Source organism: Mesitornis unicolor, unplaced genomic scaffold (genome assembly GCF_000695765.1).
Source record: "Mesitornis unicolor isolate BGI_N332 unplaced genomic scaffold, ASM69576v1 scaffold13832, whole genome shotgun sequence".
Lineage (NCBI taxonomy): Eukaryota > Metazoa > Chordata > Aves > Mesitornithiformes > Mesitornithidae > Mesitornis > Mesitornis unicolor.
Window position 1 is genome coordinate 94,947 of NW_010168698.1, and position 19,219 is coordinate 114,165.

At 42.7% G+C, this 19,219-nt stretch overlaps 1 protein-coding gene across 1 annotated transcript in view; it reads right to left on the reverse strand.

Annotated features, from left to right (window-relative positions):
- The window catches only part of KLF12 (Kruppel-like factor 12), a 155,468-nt gene that overhangs the window by 78,956 nt on the left and 57,293 nt on the right, over positions 1-19,219 (reverse strand). Inside the window, 1 exon segment of the mRNA XM_010179117.1 lies at positions 2,909-3,452. Coding sequence (XP_010177419.1) covers positions 2,909-3,452 — 544 coding nt within the window.

Here is a 19,219-nt window from a genome sequence, read left to right on the forward strand (position 1 = left end):
CCTCTGAGTCAGCAAGACGGGAGGACCAGAAAAAAATGGAAAAGTGAAAAAAGAGAGGGAAACAGAAGAGAAGGCAGTGATTTTTTTTGCGCTGAAGAGAGAATTCAAAGAGAGAGTGAAGAAAGAAATATTTGCTCGAGCTGCCTAGGAAAGCAGCTGCTGGGGAGACAGTTCTGTTTGAGAGAGGGGAAGGTAGACTGCATGGCTCCTGGGAAGCACCAGAGGAAGCAGAAAGCCACCCAGTAAAATGCCTGGAGGCAGGATTAGAGGCATGGTGGTGGTCTGAGAAGGATCTGCAATAAAATTTACAACAAAATAGTTCTAGCCAAATCTGGAAAGAATAGGAAAACAAAGCATGAGGAAAACAAAACTGGGAGTAACAAGGAAAAAACCTTTCTCTATACAGTTTCTTTCACTTTTCCCCCAGTACCTGTATCTAGAAAAACAGGAGAGCTCTGAACTTAAGTCTGTTGTAATTTTCATTCATTTTAGCATTTAAAGTATCTCTGTTTAGAAAGTGCTTAAGCCTCATTTGAGTGAAAAGGACTCAGAGACAGGGTAATGTAAAATCCAACTTTAAGTGCCTCCCAATCACAGCCCTGGGCCATCAACACGGTCTCTGATTTAGCCCCAAAGCATCAAGGAACACAGAGATTACGGGACAAACACTACTGATGCTACCTGTGGATTAACCTTGTTTCATCGTATATATGCCTTTGTTTCTGAAAATGATCAATGTTCACATAAAAGCTGGAAGTTACGACTCCAGATGACTCCAAACCTGAGTTTCTCCTCCAGCTGGCAGAGGATTAGCAACCAATTCAATCCGACAGCAACATCCTGTTAGCATCTGTGTACATTTATTTCTTGATTTCAGCACAAAAGCTGACCACTGAAGGGAAGTCAATCTACACACATATGAAATTTATTTAATTGATTCACATATGCAGCATCATTGAATCTAATAATTTATACTGTTTTACGTTAAACAAAGAAAAACACACTCCGACAAAAGCTGACTACCTAGAGTGGATTGCTGCCCATGATTCTTCTATTGTATTTATTCAAATTCACCTGTATATTTCTATCAAAAGAATTAGCGATAGCAAAATGGGTGCAACTGATGAGAGAAAACAAGGAAAGAGCACTTAATCCCTTCTTTTTCTTTAGCTGGACGTTAATAGGTGCTGCAGGGCTGTGCAATGATCCCTGCCAGCAGCAGCACAAAGGCCATAGTGTGCAGGCAGCTCAGGAGGCCCGAAGCTCGTAGGCTGCAATCCCTATGGCACACTAAATGCTAGGATTTTGTTGACGAAACTGGGGTAGCGAAGTTCCAGTTTTACAAGATCAGGAGTTGCTTCCTACACAGGAGACTACTACCAGAGTCAACCAGCACCTCTGCAAAGAAAACAAATGGGAAAAATTGTGGATGAGCTCAAGGTCAGGTGTGGCTCAAAGCTCCAACACCAAAATATAGACTAAAACTTTCCTCCTTTTTTTCCAGACAACACGATGAAGAGCTCTGCTCTCATTCATCATTTCTTGACATAACAGCACCAAGTCCTAAAAGTACATCACTGTATGAAGTGCAATAAAACAACTTAAACTGACATTCTGAGGCTTAGAACAAAACCCAGATCAGCTGTGAGCTTGTGTCCTATATCCAAGCCTGTTGAGAGAGCACAGTCCACACTCAGGTAACTGAGGAGGAGAACCAAGGATTTACGGACAACAGGATGCTACTAAACATCAGAATGACCCATCACTGTAGTCCTGTACAATAATACACAGTCAGGTATATACAAAAAACCCGTAAGAGTTGAAGAAAAAAGGTCTTTTACTTGTAAAGACCTCTTAATTATGCAGTTAGGTACACAAGAAATGTTATAAGATGTATTAGTAAACGCCTTGTAGTCTCATAAGCCCTAAAATAAAGTTATCTGTCAGTACCTTCCATTTCTGCCTCAAGCAATACCTCATTTCAGGCAGAATTAGCCGTATCTTATTCACTCAAAGCGATCAATCTCAAAATGAGTCTCTCTCACACCTCACGTTCCCATCTCTGTCACTAATGCCTTCTTTATAAAGCTAGGCTTTTCAAAGCATCTGGGCACATCCGTTTTCTCTTTTTGTCCTCCACCCATTATGTCACCATCTCGTCAAATTTTTGCTCCCTCAGTAACTGTTAGGTTCTCATTTTTGATGCTCTCCAGCTCCCCTTTCTGTGGTCTTTGGACCCCTCTCCAAGAGTGTATCTGTCCTTCTGGCATGTGCTTCCTTCCTGCCTTCACACCTCCACACGCCTCTCACGTCCTGTGTCTGCAAAACTCATTCCCAACACACACTCTGTGTGGTTTCCTTCCCTTCTGCTGTTTAATCTGGAAGAAGAAACCTAATTCAAAATACCACACTGCCACTCCTTGAGCTTAATAAAACCTACCTCTCTGCATCTGCTACCGCGCTTTGGTCCAAGAGCCTGTTCTTCTCACGTTCCTACAGCCCAGCGACTGTTTTCTCTTTGCACGGAAATAATCTCTGATATTCCTTCCCTTGACAAATCTGTAACACGGGGTGAGTTTTCCATGTTCACCTGTGATGTTTTATATACTGTTGCTATTCCGTTGTCTTATTTCTTCAGCTTCTGGGGAGGATTTATTCCTCTCAGGATAAAACCTGCCATGTGTTGTCCAAGCATCTAACACCACAGCTGAACTCAACCTTTATAAAAATACTCATTTATTTTAAAGAGCATCTGGGATAAGACTTTTAAAGGTTCCTCCTGATAGTGTAAGTCTTTTCAGCATAGGACACAGTAAGTTTGGAAACTAACAGCTTTATAAAGTTACATTTTCCTCACACAAAGCGGTTTTCGAGATGCTGCAGATGCACAAAACTGGCTCCACCTTACCTTTGACGTGGCTTCTCCCATCCTCCAGCAGTGGTACTACTATAGTGTTGTTCATATTCCCAGGCGACCTCACAGCCGTATAGACAACGGGTACCGACTGTACCACCACGGGGATACGGTGCACGTGACTCATTTTGTTGGACTGCAAGTTCATGGGGCTTGAAGGTGGTACTGGATGGATAATGTGCAAAAACTGCTGGCCTCCAACACCAGATGCAGAGGCCACAAGAGGACCTGGAGTTAATACTGACGGTACAGACGCCGCTGAGGATACCGATGTTATTACAGTGGGGGATGAAGCTGGTCGACTAGAAGAAGAAGAAGTGGAAGTAGAAGAAGGGGAGGAGGCTGATGCTGTCATGGAAACGGGTGAAGATGAAGCTGCTGTGGGGGACGACCTGGCTTTGTTTATTGACAAGTCCACTGGTTCAGTCTGTGTTTGGAAATGGTCTGCGGACAACGAATCCTCCGTGGGGTCCGCCTTCACGTTGTTTAGTAACAAGGGTACAGCTTCCATATCTGGGTAGTTGTGGGCGTTTGGAGACTGTTGAGGAAGGAGAAAGGGACATAGTTACACACACAGCTAAAGATGACTTACGTACCCAATTGCTAACGCACGTCACACAACTTGGTCATGAAAGCCAAGGGATTTGTTCCTTTTCTTGTGTCAGCTCACAATTTTAAAGGACAAACCATGCTAGAAAGCACAAACATGTTCAGTTTGAACAGAATATTAAAAAAAATTCTACTCCCATTTCCTAGAAGGTAATAGCATTAACTGTACAAAATCACCCTGTTTCACTGCACTACACAAAGTCACCAGTGACAAAAATTTTACTATCTCCACAGGTAACCACTATTTATACTGACTGGACATTTCTCCCCAGCATTTAAGCTTTAAGCTGCAGCACTACTCTCTTGTGTCATCTCCAACGGACATGAAGCAAAACTGTTTTTCAAACAACTTTCTGCATGCTTGAAGACTGTAATCTCCCCTTACTTCTTCACTTCTTCTAGATTAGGCAAACCCTGCTGCTTCTTCCTGTCACAAGTCTCCTTTAAAAGAAGCCTTGGCACTCTCGTTTGCTCTTTGCAGTGACCTTTGTAGGCTGGTCCACACCACTTTTCAAAAGCAGTGCCTTACGCTAAGCACCGTCCTTCAGTTCAGTGTCTGACTCTTTGCATTCTGCATGGTTACTGATAATGAACTTAGAGGTCAGAACAGAGCCCCCTGTTTGTATGGCTGCCCTGTCACAGGCAGCAAGGGCTACAGTGATTTGTTATTCTGAATTAGCACATTAGATGGCCTTCCCCATTATCATAATTTTTTTCCATATTAATTGAGAACCATTTTCCTGACTTAGCAAAACAATTTTATGCTTTAGATCAACTCTTTCAAAGCTGGTTGGTCTAAATTTATTCTAGACTGGTGCCATCTGCTATTTTTTGTAGTTTTATTCCTTATTTCCATCATCAAAGAGGTTAATAGAATTTTTGAATAATGCTAGGCCAAAGACAGATCCCCAGAGAAGCTCATTTGATAGATCTTTCCTTTTTGACAGTACATCATTAATAACCTCTTTAAAAATGTTTTTTCAAGTAATTTTCAACAGGCAGAGCAAGGCAGGCAATGCCCATCGATAATCTGGTAGTACGACGAAGCACGGCTCTTAGCTGAGTACCTCCACGGCACGGCACGGCACTGCACTGGCACACACACAATGTTACGTGCTGTAGGAGGGAAAACCAACCTTAATCAGAACCATTTGCCAAGCTACTTGAAACCTCACTCGAGCCAAAGCAGTTATTCCATACACACATCTAACAAGCAATCTTTTTTACGGTACCTAAGCAGCTCTAAACGCATTCTCTCGATCTCTAGATTACAGTATTTATTAAGTACCTAAAAATATTAAGTCAGAAATATTTAAGCCACAAATATTTTAGTTCATCTACTCTACATGAGCTAACAATCAAACAAGCTACCAATTCACTTTGGGATTTTTATAATCAATTATGTTAAATATTTTCATGGAGAACCCTCCTGGTTTTGAGTCAGAGCCAAATTTCATCACAGAATGGAGTTCTACTGCAAAAGGAAAACAGAAACACTAACATTAAAAATTGCAGTAATAACAGCCTAAGTGGATATTATCCCTGGCATGCTGAAAGATGAGATGTTGTAGTAGATCCCATCTATTCAGCTGATTGAGACTGGTTCTTGGATCTGACATTTCCCTCCGTTTCAAGTTTCAAAGCGAGAACATCTCAGGAACAGCGAGTCTCTTCCTCTATTCATACACAAATCAACTTAAAACAAAGGGACTCCAATTCATCCGGCCCCTGGACCCTGCTGTTTTGCTGTAATACAAATAACAAAAACAAAAAATCCCTTTGTAAGGACAATGGGAACTTCTCCTGCTAAAAAAGACCATGCACTGGCTATACCCACATCTTCACATGGCCAGAGGCTACATCTATCTTCAATCCATGAGATGAGGGTGATAAATGGGATCAACTCACATACAAGGGAGATGATGAATCCCCTCGTTCACACAGCAAGGGACATCTAGAAGCAGTACAAATTGCCAGCTCCATCCGTGGGGCAGATACAGGTGCCACAGAAGAAACCCTACGTGTTGGTGTACTTCCAGGCTTCCCCTGGGTGCCAGAGGCAATTTCAGGTTGACTCAGTGCTGCCTGCCTCAGCTTGTTGCTCTACCAGCTGAAGGACAGACAAGTCACTGTTGCTGTCCCCTCCTGGTCTTCAGAGGAAACATCCTGGCACCCCGAAGCGCTCTGAGGGCACAGGGACCTGATGTACCCAGCATACGCACATCAAACCAGTCAGATCACTCCCAGGAGCCTGCTGACTTCTGAGACTGGACACAAAGGATCCACATGGACCCTGAAAGCAGTCCATCACCAAGCTGAGCGCAGTCTGCCCCTAAGTCCCACCTGCCCTTGCAGTAAGCGGTATCAGGTCCCTCAGGACGAGTAAGGAAGGACCCCAAATCCTTATGCATCTGATAACACACGAAGTACTGGTTTTTTTTGTGGAGAGAGTCAATTGCCTTTGAGACAAAGCACAGGTCATTTTTCACACAGACTTACAGATTTTTCCAGACTGCTCCAAGAACAGGCCTCTTTTACTATAGTAATTACACCTAGTCTTTCAGGAACGAAAAGAAAGGAAAAAGCCATCATGTAACAGCAGTCTGTCACACAGATCACTTCTCTTTCAAGATTTCTCCTGCATTTACTTCTGTGATGCACATCGCTTTGCCCAGAGCTGCTGGATGGGCTACGCAATTTCTACATGCTACGGTAGTTATTACTGCAGTCTTCAGTAGTAAAACAGAACTTGAAACCTTTACAATCCCTTCATGAATTTCTCTAAACAGGATGAAAACTGGTACGCCCTTCGATGACCTCCTTTCCCTGCCAAGACTCTAAGACTAAGGAAAGCCCTTTCTTTGGTAAATTCAGGCTGTGACTGATGCCAGTCAAGATCACAAAAGACAGCAGGATCTTTATCAAAACAGGTTTGCACGTCCCGTACTTAAGATAAAAACTGTAAACGAGTGTTGTATTTTGTTCTGATGGTGGTGAACAAAGAGATCTACCCCAACAACTCAGGCTCCCCCACAGTGATCTAAGAGTGCCACAGATGCTTCTCTAAGATCTCAGATTTTATCTAAGCTGTCAAAGCTCTATTTGAATAAAACCACTGAATATTAAAATAATTATTTTCTGAAAATGGATGATACAAGCAAACCTCTCTCAATGACGACGACTATTCCAGAATTAGGAACTACATGACGAAGAGCAGGAACGTAGCCAAAGGGGATGGCTGAATTCTCAGCGCACTTTTTCTGAGCATCTCTCCAGAACCTCATTTACCGAGAATTAACTGTTCGTTTCCCCAGATGATGAGCACTGCATTAGTTGTATTTAACCAAACCACATCTTTTCTAATTGAGAAGATCACAACACTATTGGTGGGATATTCTAAGGTGTATCTACAGCCATTCTGTCAGCTCAAAAAGTCAACTGGATGCAAACCAAACGGTTGTGTTTCTCATTTCCATCTCTGTTCCTGCCTTCCCATCCCTGTCTGCTGAACTGGGCTTCCAATGGTGGCGTGGGCTCAGTTAATTGGTAGGTTTGGGGATCTGAAACAGGTTTTTCCCGTCTGGTTCCCAAAAGTCTCTGTGTTGGATTTGCAAATTTCATTTTGGTTTTAAGGGTCTAAACGCTGCCGTTGAGAGTTTGGCAGCTTCCAGAGCATTTGGGAGGTTTGAAGGGTTCAGCCTGAGGTCCCTGTCACCCAGTGGGCTGCCTTGGATGCCAGCCAGGAGCACGGGAACACAACATGAAGGGGTGCAGCTCCATGTGGCTTCCCTCATCTCACCGCTCCTGCCCACTGGCACAGAGGAGAGGGACAGCTCCAGCCCTGCCTCCAGCTGGGACTCAAGGCAAATATCAGCAACGCCTCTCTCTGCAACACCTCCATCACATCCTTATGCTGTTCATCCACCCAAATCCAGGCTGAGAGAGAACTAGAAGGCAGGTCAGGATGGCTCCCTTGCTAGAAAAGGCTTTTTAATAAAGCTGCACCCTCTACTAATCGGTGTTTTTGGCTCACGGTTTTTGTGCCTGCCCTTTAAAGCCCTACACCAGTATTCTCCGCAGTGCTGTTTCATTAGCTTGCCATTAATATACACCACCAGGAACGGAACACGTGACTTCCTTTCCTATTCACAGAGCTTTTTTTGGCTGGGTAAAAAAGCACTCCTCACTGCCTGCTTCCCTGACCATTATGGAAAAATAACCAGCCAGCCACACAACCACCCACGGGACCCTGAGCGAAGCATGGTGAAGCTACGGCTGATAAGGTTTTATGTGCTGGATGGCCACTCTTATTCCACTTCATCTTCCTTCCAGCCCCCTGAACTCCGAACTGCTCCTTCTCATTACTTATTTTAGGGTAAACTTTGCAAGAGCCCCATTCCACCCTCTTATTCTACTCATGGCAATCTTCTCTGTGTAACAGCATTGTCTCCCATCCACAATCAAGCCAGGAAGAGCTCAGAGTTTCCACACAGCTGAGGATAAAAGCAGTAAAAAAGCAAAGATCATTTTGTTTTCAGCAAACTCATCCTGATGCCTTGCAGTTCATCACCCTTACCGGGTACTGAGCTTCAGTGAGTCTTTGTGGAGTTTTATTGCTCCCGCACAACGGAGTTTACAAACCCCCAGCAATCAGCTGTCAGCTTTTAAAGTGTTCTTCCTTCCTGGCAGCAATCTCCCAAGGTCAAACAATTTGTAAGAAAGCATACCCAAAAAGCTGTCCTTGATGACGGAAACTGAGCAGACTAAATTTAGCCTTTATAAAATAAGCTGGCTTTGAGGACAGGAAGTGAAAAAATAAATTGCTCAATGTTTAACTCTTCAGTCAAATCACACAAATTCTCTTCTTGGTTGTCACTGCGCTGCCCCACCTCATTCTGCTCTAGCAAAGCAAATTTCAGGAAGGATGATTTTGTTTTGTCAGCCTTAAAGGAAAGTGAGATGAGAAAAATCATACTCCTTTTGAAAAGCTACCCACGATTTTAACCACATCATTGCCATTGCCGTACTAAAACACCAAGGCTTGACGGTGCAGAACTGCACCCAGCCAGAGCAGCTTTCAGCTCTCATCATCATGCTTGGAGAGTGAAACCTAAATACCCAGGAATATTCAGCAGGTTACACATTTTCTGACACTTCACAGTAGAAGAAACACATGTTAGGCTCGAAATTACAAACAGCACTTGCTCTACCAGAAGTAATTTTGCTTCTGCATAGCACACAGATGCGTTTACAACTCTAATGCCATCAGACAGGCGTGCAGGTGGACTGGGTTTAGGATATGGTGTGTTCATCTTTGGTATACAATTTGTTTTTTATAATTAAACCGGTGTATTTTCCTAATCTGTCCTGCAGATAAGGGCAGAAAGCTCATTCCCTTGAAATTGCAATTCTGCAGGTGCTTGCCGTGAAGCATATCAGCCTGTACCGGGTTTTGTCCTGTCATACCCTGAGCAGGCACTTGCACAGCACAACAGGTTGGGACACAGCTCAATGGGGTGAGCAGCAGCTTGGGCACTTCAAATAACGCTGTAAGTTATGGCTTAAGTACCCAGTGCTTTACTCACAGCCTTTCTGATGGTTTAACTTGTGAATCTAGGAGCGAACTCTCTTTAAAATTACGGGAAGGGATGTTTTTGAAAAAACACCTTCCTGTCATGAGAAGTTACATTCACGACACTCGCATGCTTCCGCCTGAAAATCACTTCAACCAAAGCAACAAAATAGTCTAAGAAAAGGGAAAAGCAACGCAACCTGCAAAAAAAATGAACCAAACAACCTCTAGTTGAAACACTCAGCCATCCCCCTGAGAAGACGACACATCAAGACTCCACGGTGCTATTGTTATTCATCTGCGCAGGAGAGGTACACCGGGACAGCAGTGGCAGACAGCTGCACAAAATCAGAAGGGCGAACACGTAGACAGCTGAGATCTAAAACTGAGCAAAACACTTGAAAATTTGTTTCTGAATACAAAAGCACGGCGCAAGCAGGCGTTTGTGCCTTTTTGCCCCAGGCTGCTGCTGCAGGCTTTCCCCGGCTGCCAGAACCGCTCAGCTCGGATGCACTGGACGAATACAGGAGGTGACGCTGAAGCAGAGAGTAAAAAGCAAGGCAGCTGGATCTTGCTGCTTCTTTTCTGGAAGCACAAACTAAAAAGTGGCTTACGATCAGTTTTCAAGACACAGTTGCCCAGGGTCTGGGTTAAATCTGTGTTGCAAGGAAGCAGAGAGATGCCCAAGAGACGGCAGTCCCAAGTAAGGCAGAGTCAGACTTTGCTACAACTACTCCCATTGAAGCTTTTCTAAAAAGCACCGTTTGGCACCGAGGAAGATGGAGCACAGAGTCCAGGAATTATTAAAATAAAAAGATGCTCAATGAAAATGCATTTAAAGAAATTGGAATTGATTCAACAGGAGAGACTGAGAGATACCCACTTTAAAGTATTCGTGATTCACTTAATATATCATTATCTCTGCGTAACACTTGGGTGTTTGATTTCAAAGTGGATGTTTCCAACCCTCGAGGACTAAAAATAACATTTCTATTCTCTTTGTGAGTCTGAAGAGGCAAAAGAGACTCAGCACATGCTGTGAGGTGCAGGTGGCGTTTGTTAGCAGAGTGTTGCCAAAGGTGTAGAACCTACTGAAGATGCCCCAAAATAACACAGAATTAACCAAGAGCTGGGGAGACCAAATTCAAACCAACCACTCACACACAGACAAGCAAAATTCAAGCTCCGAGGCTGCAAAAATTATCTTTTAACTTTTCCTTCAAACAATCTACTATTTCACAACTACTTAAGCAATAAAGGAGCACCCTGTGCAGTTCAAACTAATACTGGGGGAAGGTGCTTCAAAAGGAAAGGAGATCCCTACGCAAACAGCATTAATTTTTAAACATGTTTAACAAGGAACGCAAATACACCCGGTGTGAAATGACTTATTTTTAAATAATACATTTGCGAAGACAGCATAAGCTTTAAGGTTACTTGGCAATGAACTCTCCTGTCCCAAAACCAACAGGTTTACCAAAGGGTTTCTCCAATGGTACAGAAGGAGAACAAGCTACCAGAGACTTCTACAGCCCAATAAACAGTGCAGCCTCTGCACTGCCTGGTACAATAAATGTAAAACCCAATACCTTTCTTGGACACGAGGCCAAATTGTCAGAATCCCAAACTCTACGTGAGCCTGCCGTGATTTTTTTTTTAAAGCAACAAAACCTCCCCCTTTGATTCCTAAATCTTTGCCACTTTCAGAAAACCAGCTGTTCAGCGGAGATGTATTACTTATACTCGAGCAGTGTTACTAAAGTGCTCTACCAAAGGAAGAATTTGTTGAAAGAAACTAATTCATGCCCATCGCTATGGCACAACTCATCAAGAGAAAGGAGTCTGACAAAGGCGTGGAACAACGGATTGTGAGATGTGGCTTGCAATATTCCCTGCTTAAACATAAAAAGAATATGGATTTTTTTATATAATACATTTGTATTCCTTGTACTAAGCCATTTTTGATTTGAGAATAATTTCCTAACAAATGGCAGCTCCTGAAATAATTGTTAAAGGGAAGGTAAAATACCACAATAAAATATCACATTGCTTCCAACTCTGACTTATTGTTGGGATTTAAAAAACTGTTAGTTTACAAAAGCTCAGACAACAAGGATTTCAGACAGCAACTTATCAGCTCTCCTTGCAAGCTTTCTCCCATATTTTTTGGGTAGTTCTTCTCCTTTTTGATTTCACTTGGTTCTTTATTTTCTCTCATCCAATTTTAAAGCAGAATCCCTCCATTTAGTTTCTCTAAAAACCTGAGTTACTGGATTTCAGTCCTTGACGTTTACATTAGGAAACAGTAAGAAAAGTTGTACTAGACATACATTGGGATTTCTAAATGAATTTTGTTTTGTAAATCCAGACTAGTTACTTAGCCTGATGTGGAATACATCAGGAACTTTCCATAAGTACCTACCAAGGAGGTTTGCTGACAGAGAGGTCCACCAGATTAGCATGGCTTAATGAAAGTCATTTTTGAAAAAAATACTTGACAGCATTTATATTTCTAGGTGAAAATATTCAAATTATATTCCAAGACTTATTTTTGTCTAACATGGAAGCAATCAATGTTTCCACACAAACCAACTTGCACTGAAAAATAACGAAAGCCTGAAGAATAATTCACAGCCAACAACTTGCTGAAGATCTGCAAGTCAGAATTCTGATGCAAAGATTCAGTAAACATTTTCATACTCTGCACATCATCACAGAACATTCAAAAAAGTATTAGTAAAGAAGGACAAATAATGCACAAAACTATTATTTACACTCTCTAACCATCCCAGAAAGTGTTGCCCAGCTCCGGGCAAAACAGCCATGTCCCCACCAATGCTGAAGCTCAGTACTCCCAAACTGACCCTGCACTTCCAAGCCACTCCTCCTTGGGCAAGCAGGGCCAGATACCACAAGAGGACCCTGCGCACCCAGTAAATACAGCTGACGTGAAAAAGGCATAAAAGACTGGGCATTTAATTATTTTCCATTATTCCTCATTACTCAATCCTGCTCACGTGTCCTCTGAGCTATGAAGCTATGAACTACTTCAACTATTCTACAGCTGCCTGAGAAATACCTCACGAGTGGAGGTGGAGGTGTCATTCCTGAAACTCACGTACGTTATCCCTCTGTCTCTCTCTGCTTATCTTTGTTCATCCTAATTTCCACCAGAAGGATTAATTTCCTAAATGAACCTTCTTCTTCTGGTTACTGTTCTTCAAGCTGAAACTTAAGTTAATCTTCTTACCTCTAAGTTGAGATAGTGTCTCAATTTTGACACACCTTCCTTTAACTAAAAAAAATACAGTGAGTAGAACTAACTATGGTTAGGCCTGACTGAAATTAAGCCTTTCAGTGGTCTGGGGGAGAGAAAAGAAAAAAGGTTCACTTCAGAGGGAAAAAGTTTTTACTAGAACCAGCACTTTTCAGTGCCTGTTCCTCAACCAGACCTCCAGGACCACCTACCCCAGAAGAACTGGCTGTCGGTCCTAGTACAAAAACCATGCCTGGTGCTGTTTGCCTGAAAATGTATAGCCCAAACTTCTCATTCTCTGAGCATGGGTGGCTCTACCCTAGGCTCATTAAACCGGGTGCAATGAGCTTGCCTCTAACCCCCTTGAGCTCCTCCTCCTGCTTCCTGCTGTCGCCCTTCCTCTGGGACCTGGCAGCACTGAGGGGGACATCAGCTGACCCCAAAGAATGAAAAAGAGCCAAATCTGGGAGGAGAAGAATAACACTGGCTAGAAAAAAAATCCCTACAGATGCAGACAAAATGCAGAGATTTGGTCTGGCACTGTTTGAGAGGAAACTGATAGTGGGTCCTGGCTGGCAAGGCTGGGATACTATCAGCAAAGAGATCGGCGCTCCAAGGGGTCATAGGAGGTCTGTGAAATAAGGAAATCAGGCATTTAATATCCTAAGCAAGCCATTAGGTCACCTCATATCATCTTAGATGTGACTGGGAGGACTATGAGGTGAAGATGAGGGTGGGAAGGAAATGGTGCCCATCTCCCTCGTGGCTGGGAAGGCCACAGGGCTTGGCTGGATGCGAGGAAGAGCATCCCAATGTGGAGGAGAGGAGATGGGTCAAGTTTGGGGTGACCAGACAAGAAGGCTTGGGCCAAGTAAAGCAAACTGCCCTGCCAATGCCTGGCGTGGGACCCGAAACCACTGAGGTTCACCATTCCTCTGCTGTCAGCAGATACCCCTGGAACCGATGGTGCAACACCCATCCACAAAAAATGAAGACAAGGAGTGCCTATTGCAGTAATTGCCTGCTACGGGGTCCCATCAAAGCTAGGGCAGACAGCCCTCCTCCTCACACTGCCCAAAAGCAGGCTGCTTCATCATTCAGGCTTACCAATGCTCTTTTAACACAGCTTTTGGGAAGGGAGCGTTGGCACAGCTACTTCTGACTTTTCCCCCCAGAAGTGAATGTGCTCTTACATAAACTACGAACATGTGTATTTGGAAAATGAGGTTTTAATGCCTCTGGAACTGATTTTGATTCAACTCACTGATATGGTATGTCACAGTACTTACTGTTACCGAAAAGACCAAGAATAAAAACCTAACCTTCTCTGTGCACCTTTTCTGAGTCTTTATACAGATTACAAAAATTACAGTTAAAGGCTAAATAAGATAGGATAAGGATTATGAGATGGACAACCTATTGACACCATACATAGACCAGCTACTGCAATACTCTGGGGCTGACTGTGAAGACTTCCTTGTTTCAGTTCTTATCCTACAGCAATAATAACCCCTCACTGATTATTGCAAACTGATGAGACTTCAGAAACCTCCTTCAGATGGGGATAATACAGACGACGTCCACTTTACAGAACGGAAAATGTACGGGGAGAGCCTCCAGCATTTTTTCAGTACTACAGTTTCAAAGTTTAGAGTTACAACATTAGAGCAAAAACATTATAATAATATTAAAATTAAATGCATTCTGACCATGAAGCTCTACTTATATTATTCTTCTGATTTTAAGGGTACTGAACACAAACAGCATAGAGCAAAATCTGTAATGATTCACAGTAATTTTCATGCTCTAAACTAAAGTCTGCAGTGTGTATCTGCAACAACCCTAATTATTTGAAATTATCACATCTGAGATCTGAGACAAGTGGTACTCACTCATAGTCTCATTTCTTTAATCTTAACAACAATATATGTATCTCAGCAGCTGAACTAAGACGAACTCAAACATTATTTTTTTAATATCACAGTGATTTTTATTACACAGCAGAAGAAACTGGGTATTTACTTGTTTTTCTCAGAACAGAGTAATACAAACCTAATATGATCACCATGTTATTAGTCTTGAATGACATCACTCTATGTTTGTTCCAGAGGAATAACTGGCTTCAAACTGAGGAAACATCAATTTTTCAAAGGTGTTCATAACAGCAGCTTAATAACTTTTCATTTCCTAAGCTTGTATCAACTTCAGAATATATGACAGCCCCTAAAATTAAATTCTGTGAGAGACAAAACTGTTGGTTTTCGACAACAAGTAATACATACAAAATACCAGATTAGACACCTGAAGCTAAACTGCAGGTAAAACAATTCTCCTGAGTCTCCCTAAGAGATACCTATTTTAATTTAATGGAAACTTCTTACATGCACCCCATGCTGACAGGGGCAACAAGGCACAGACTCTTTCTCCCACTTGTCCAGGCAAAAAAATGGAAGAAACTGAAAAGGAGAAAAGAACCCTTTTATTTTGGTCCATGAATTATTTTTCAATAGACTTCAGTTATAATTTGTTTTATGTTCAATAGTTCCAACTCTAGAAGTAACTGGGGGGGGGGGTTGGGGAGAGAAAATGGCAAAAGCTGTAAACATTAAAATGAACCATCACTAAAGATGCACATTGCCCCATTTAATATTTGAGCAGTCAAATATTCAAATAACATCAGTTATTTTCTGATCTTTTTGTTATTTCTTTACTGATTACGACAATCTAGTGAATTTGAAATCAATTCCCCAAAGTTTTTGGTTGACCTAAATCCCATTTCGCTGCCTCCTCCCCACCCTGCTCCTTTGTTACCAAAACAACAGTTTGTACTAAGTTCACCCTCAGCTCTCTCACCAAGTCAAATGACTTGAGCCCAATTTGGGAGCCTGGGCATAGGCACATGGTAGTGCCATCTGAGACCTCCTGGAGTACGGAAAACAGTGCAGAGCAGGGGGACAGGTTCATGGGGAGGTTCTGCAGCAGCTGGGGTACAGCAGCACACCTCTGAGGGCACAAGGAGACAATGCTGGGAGCCGTGCAATTTACTACCTATGCAAACCCCAGCAAAAGATGCACACAGGCACCTTCTGCAACAGGTTAATTGCAACAGGACATGACACCTGATAGAGAGCTGATGTTTTGCTACATCACTGAAATCACTCTCCATATTTTGAATCAAAATTACTGTTATGGTCAAAGAAAGAAGGCCCTTAACTGTGTGTCCATCAACTCTGAGAATTTACTGTTGCATTTTCAGATGCACACACAGACACACGGGTTTGCCCTAGCCAACAGCCAAAGCTTACATGAAGGTTCCAAAGCTACTGAGCATTTCTGAACCCTTACTGTTCAAGGTGCACCATAGTTTAAGGTGCCAGAGTTGATCCCTGCACGTGTGCCACTTTGCTGCTCTAACTCAGACAGAAGACTCAAGTTACATGCAAAACTAAGGTCTTAATTTTATTTGCAAGGGGTGCATGGGGTGGGAGTGTAGTGACAGAACAAGCGATAATGGTTTTAAACTGGAAGAGGGCAGACTTAGACTGGATATTAAGAAGAAATTCTTTACTGTGAGGATGGTGAGACACTGGCACAGGTTGCCCAGGGAACCTGTGGATGCCTCATCCCTGGAAGTGTTCAAGGCCAGGTTGGACAGGGCTTTGGGCAACCTGGTCTGGTGGGAGGTGTCCCTGCCCATGGCAGGGGTTGGACTGGATGAGCTTTAGGGTCCTTTTCAACCCAAACCATTCTATGATTCTATGAATGGTTCTATTTTTCCACTAACCATTGTTACCGTGCACAACCAAATGAAGATGAGCACACCAAATACATCTCTGAGTAGACACACTCAGGTTTCTGCTTCTCCTGAGGCACAGACACTATTACTCTTGTTGACATGTGGGTCTTATGTTTAAGCTATTTTACAGCACTAATTAGTACTGACAACTCTTAATATATTACAAATTAAATAGGAGAATTCACACTTTGGTTTAGAGGGTTTTTTCCCCACTGAATTAAACAGAGTATCTCTAGCTTTAATATATACATAATTGCATGTTAGAGCCATGAAAATCTAACATGAGAAAACTAAAAGCTGTAAAGTGCAGGTGTTTCATAAATGTCTTGGCATCTCACAGCTCTGCTTCAATAATTTAAGATTTCTTCATTCAAGCGATACAGAAGACAGCTTCTGACACAGAGCAACACCTGAGCAGACAGGGCCATTGGTTCCTCTGTGGTGCTACGTGGTACCCCCTTCCGAGTGTCAGTATGCTCACCACTTTTGTTTCATTTTGCCTCTACTATCCTTCACATCTATACATGAATGCATCATAGAATCGTAGAATGCTTTGGGTTGAAGGGACCTTCAAAGATCACCTAGTCCACTTCTCTGATGTGAGCAGGGGTATCTCCCACTGGTTGCTCAAAGCCCCATCAAACCTCACCTCTAACACTTCCAGGGATGGGGCATCCACAACTTCCCTGGGCAACCTGTGCCAGTGTCTCACCACCCTCACAATAAAAAACGCCTTCCTTATATCCAATCTAAATCTATAGTCTTTCGATTTAAAGCCATTGACCCTTGTGCTTTCATTACAGGCCTTGGTAAAAACTCTCCATCTTTCTTATTAGTCCTGTTTAAGAACTGAAAGGCCAGAGAAAGGTGTCCTTGGAGCCTTCCCTTCTCCAGGCTGAGCAACTCTAAATCTCAGTTTTTTCTTCACAGGAGAGTTGTTCCAGCCCTCTGGTCATTTCTGTGGCCCTCCTCTGGACCAGCTCTAAATCTCCTCCCTGTGTTATTCTCATTCCACAGCACAGATGACCCTTCATGGCTGGTACAGACCCAACAACCACTCCCTCACCTGCCAAGGAGTATCTTATAGGTACAGTGATGGTATAAGTGAAACCCATGCTCTGATAACATACAGAACACCCTTTGCTGTACTCTCCTTGCTGTTTCAACAGCTTGTCTAGCCCATGATCTGCAATCCATTACCCAGGGACAAGTTTGCCAGATACTGCTCATATTTACAGACATGTTGACCATGGCAAGGACCTCATCTTGTGTGCACTTCCCAAGCAACAAACTCCACAGCAGCCACCACACCAGCGGAGAGCAGCAGCTCTACCACTTGCGTTTCCAACTGCGAACAGGTCAGGTCTCCAAAGAAAGGCTGAAGCAGCTGTGAAAATGAGCAGGTACGGGAAATTCTGACGACAAGGAAGGTTTCCTATGCTCTTGTTAATGATAGACTACAGAGAGTTAAGCACTTCAGATTAACTTTGTAAGAAAAAAAAAGTCCCCAACAAATAAAACCCATGACATTGAACAGTGTCCCACCTAACTTAGCCAGCAGGGACGTGGTCTCTGGAGGCAGCACAACACCCCACTGCCTGTCCTGCTGGGGCAGGGCTAAGCACCCAGCATCTTCAGCACCTGCCACCAGACCAGCATCAGAGTCCAGCACCAGAGTCCTCTTCTACAGCCCTGAAGACGCTTCTGAAAACAAGGAAGGTGCAGTTGGGAGACCTGAGTCCCACACCTACCTTTGTTTCATATTTTATAGAAAAATAGTGATTATACCTCAATGGGGAGACATTGAGGAGGGAGTCTTGAGTTCTGATCTCAAGTTACTTCAGATAACCACCGGAAGAAATCAGTGAAGAGCATTTTGTAAGTAGGAAGTGAGATGGTGTGAGCCATCTTCCTCTAGCACAGCTGTCAGCAACCTCTGGCCTGTGTGCCAAGGGTGGCATGTGGGGAGACTGTGAATAGCACACAGCAGGAACCAGATACTAAAACTGTCTGTCTCTCACAGAATTAAGATGTTATTAATTACCTGTTTGCTAATATACGCCCAGTTAAAGAGAAAAATCCCATCAAGAACATCACTTCTGAAAATTTGCGCCTAGCAAGTAAACTATGGTCAAATATTCTCTTTCCTGTCCTGTAAAGCAGACCAGTTTGAAAAGGAAGCATCAGAAGGACCCCACCTCACAACAGCCTCATAACTGCACCTTGTAAACTATAAAAAGCCGCATAAACAGAGCTCTTCTTGCAAGTACAGAGGACAGGTTTGAATCATTTCAGGCATTGGTGCAAACTGAACCCAGGTCTTCCACATGATTAGTGGTTAAGTGATCCATGCTTCTAGGTAAAAAAGAGGAACATTACCTGCTGTTTTTGTACTTTAAAATACAAGGTTTCAGGGCATCTAAAGCAAAGTGTGAGGCAGAGCAGTAAAGCTTTTAACATCTCAACCGCCAGGTCAGATATCCTCAATAGATGTATCACCTCTCTACCTAGTGCTGATTAGATGTACCTATCACTGAGCTGCTCTGCTCAAGATTTTAGGCCAGAAGGAATATAATAATAATAATAAGAATAAGAATAATAATAATAGTTGTTGTTGTTATTATTATTATTATTATTATTATTATTATTATTATTATTATTATTATTATTATCATCCTCCAAATTTTTGCAGTCAAACAGAAGACTTAAAGATTTCTGAAATCTTGCACCAAAGTCCCTACTGACGTTCCACTTCAGGAACAGATCAGACTAAATGCCCATTTATTTTGCTGTGTAGAGATTCAGGAGGAAAGGAAAGTTGGATCCACACTTGTGCATGACAAGGTGTCCAAGCGACCAGCTGACATGGACATCATTTAACACGACACAGTGCTGTGAAAAGACTGTTTAAAAACCCATTACAGGGTTTTAATAGAATGGCTCACAGTTAATATAAACCCAGGTGGTCTTCACAGACAGATGAGGCACTTCATCATACCACACGGTAACAACAACTTTGATATACAAGGGCCTGTTCCTCAAGTGGAATTTCTGAGGAATCTGTTTAACTTC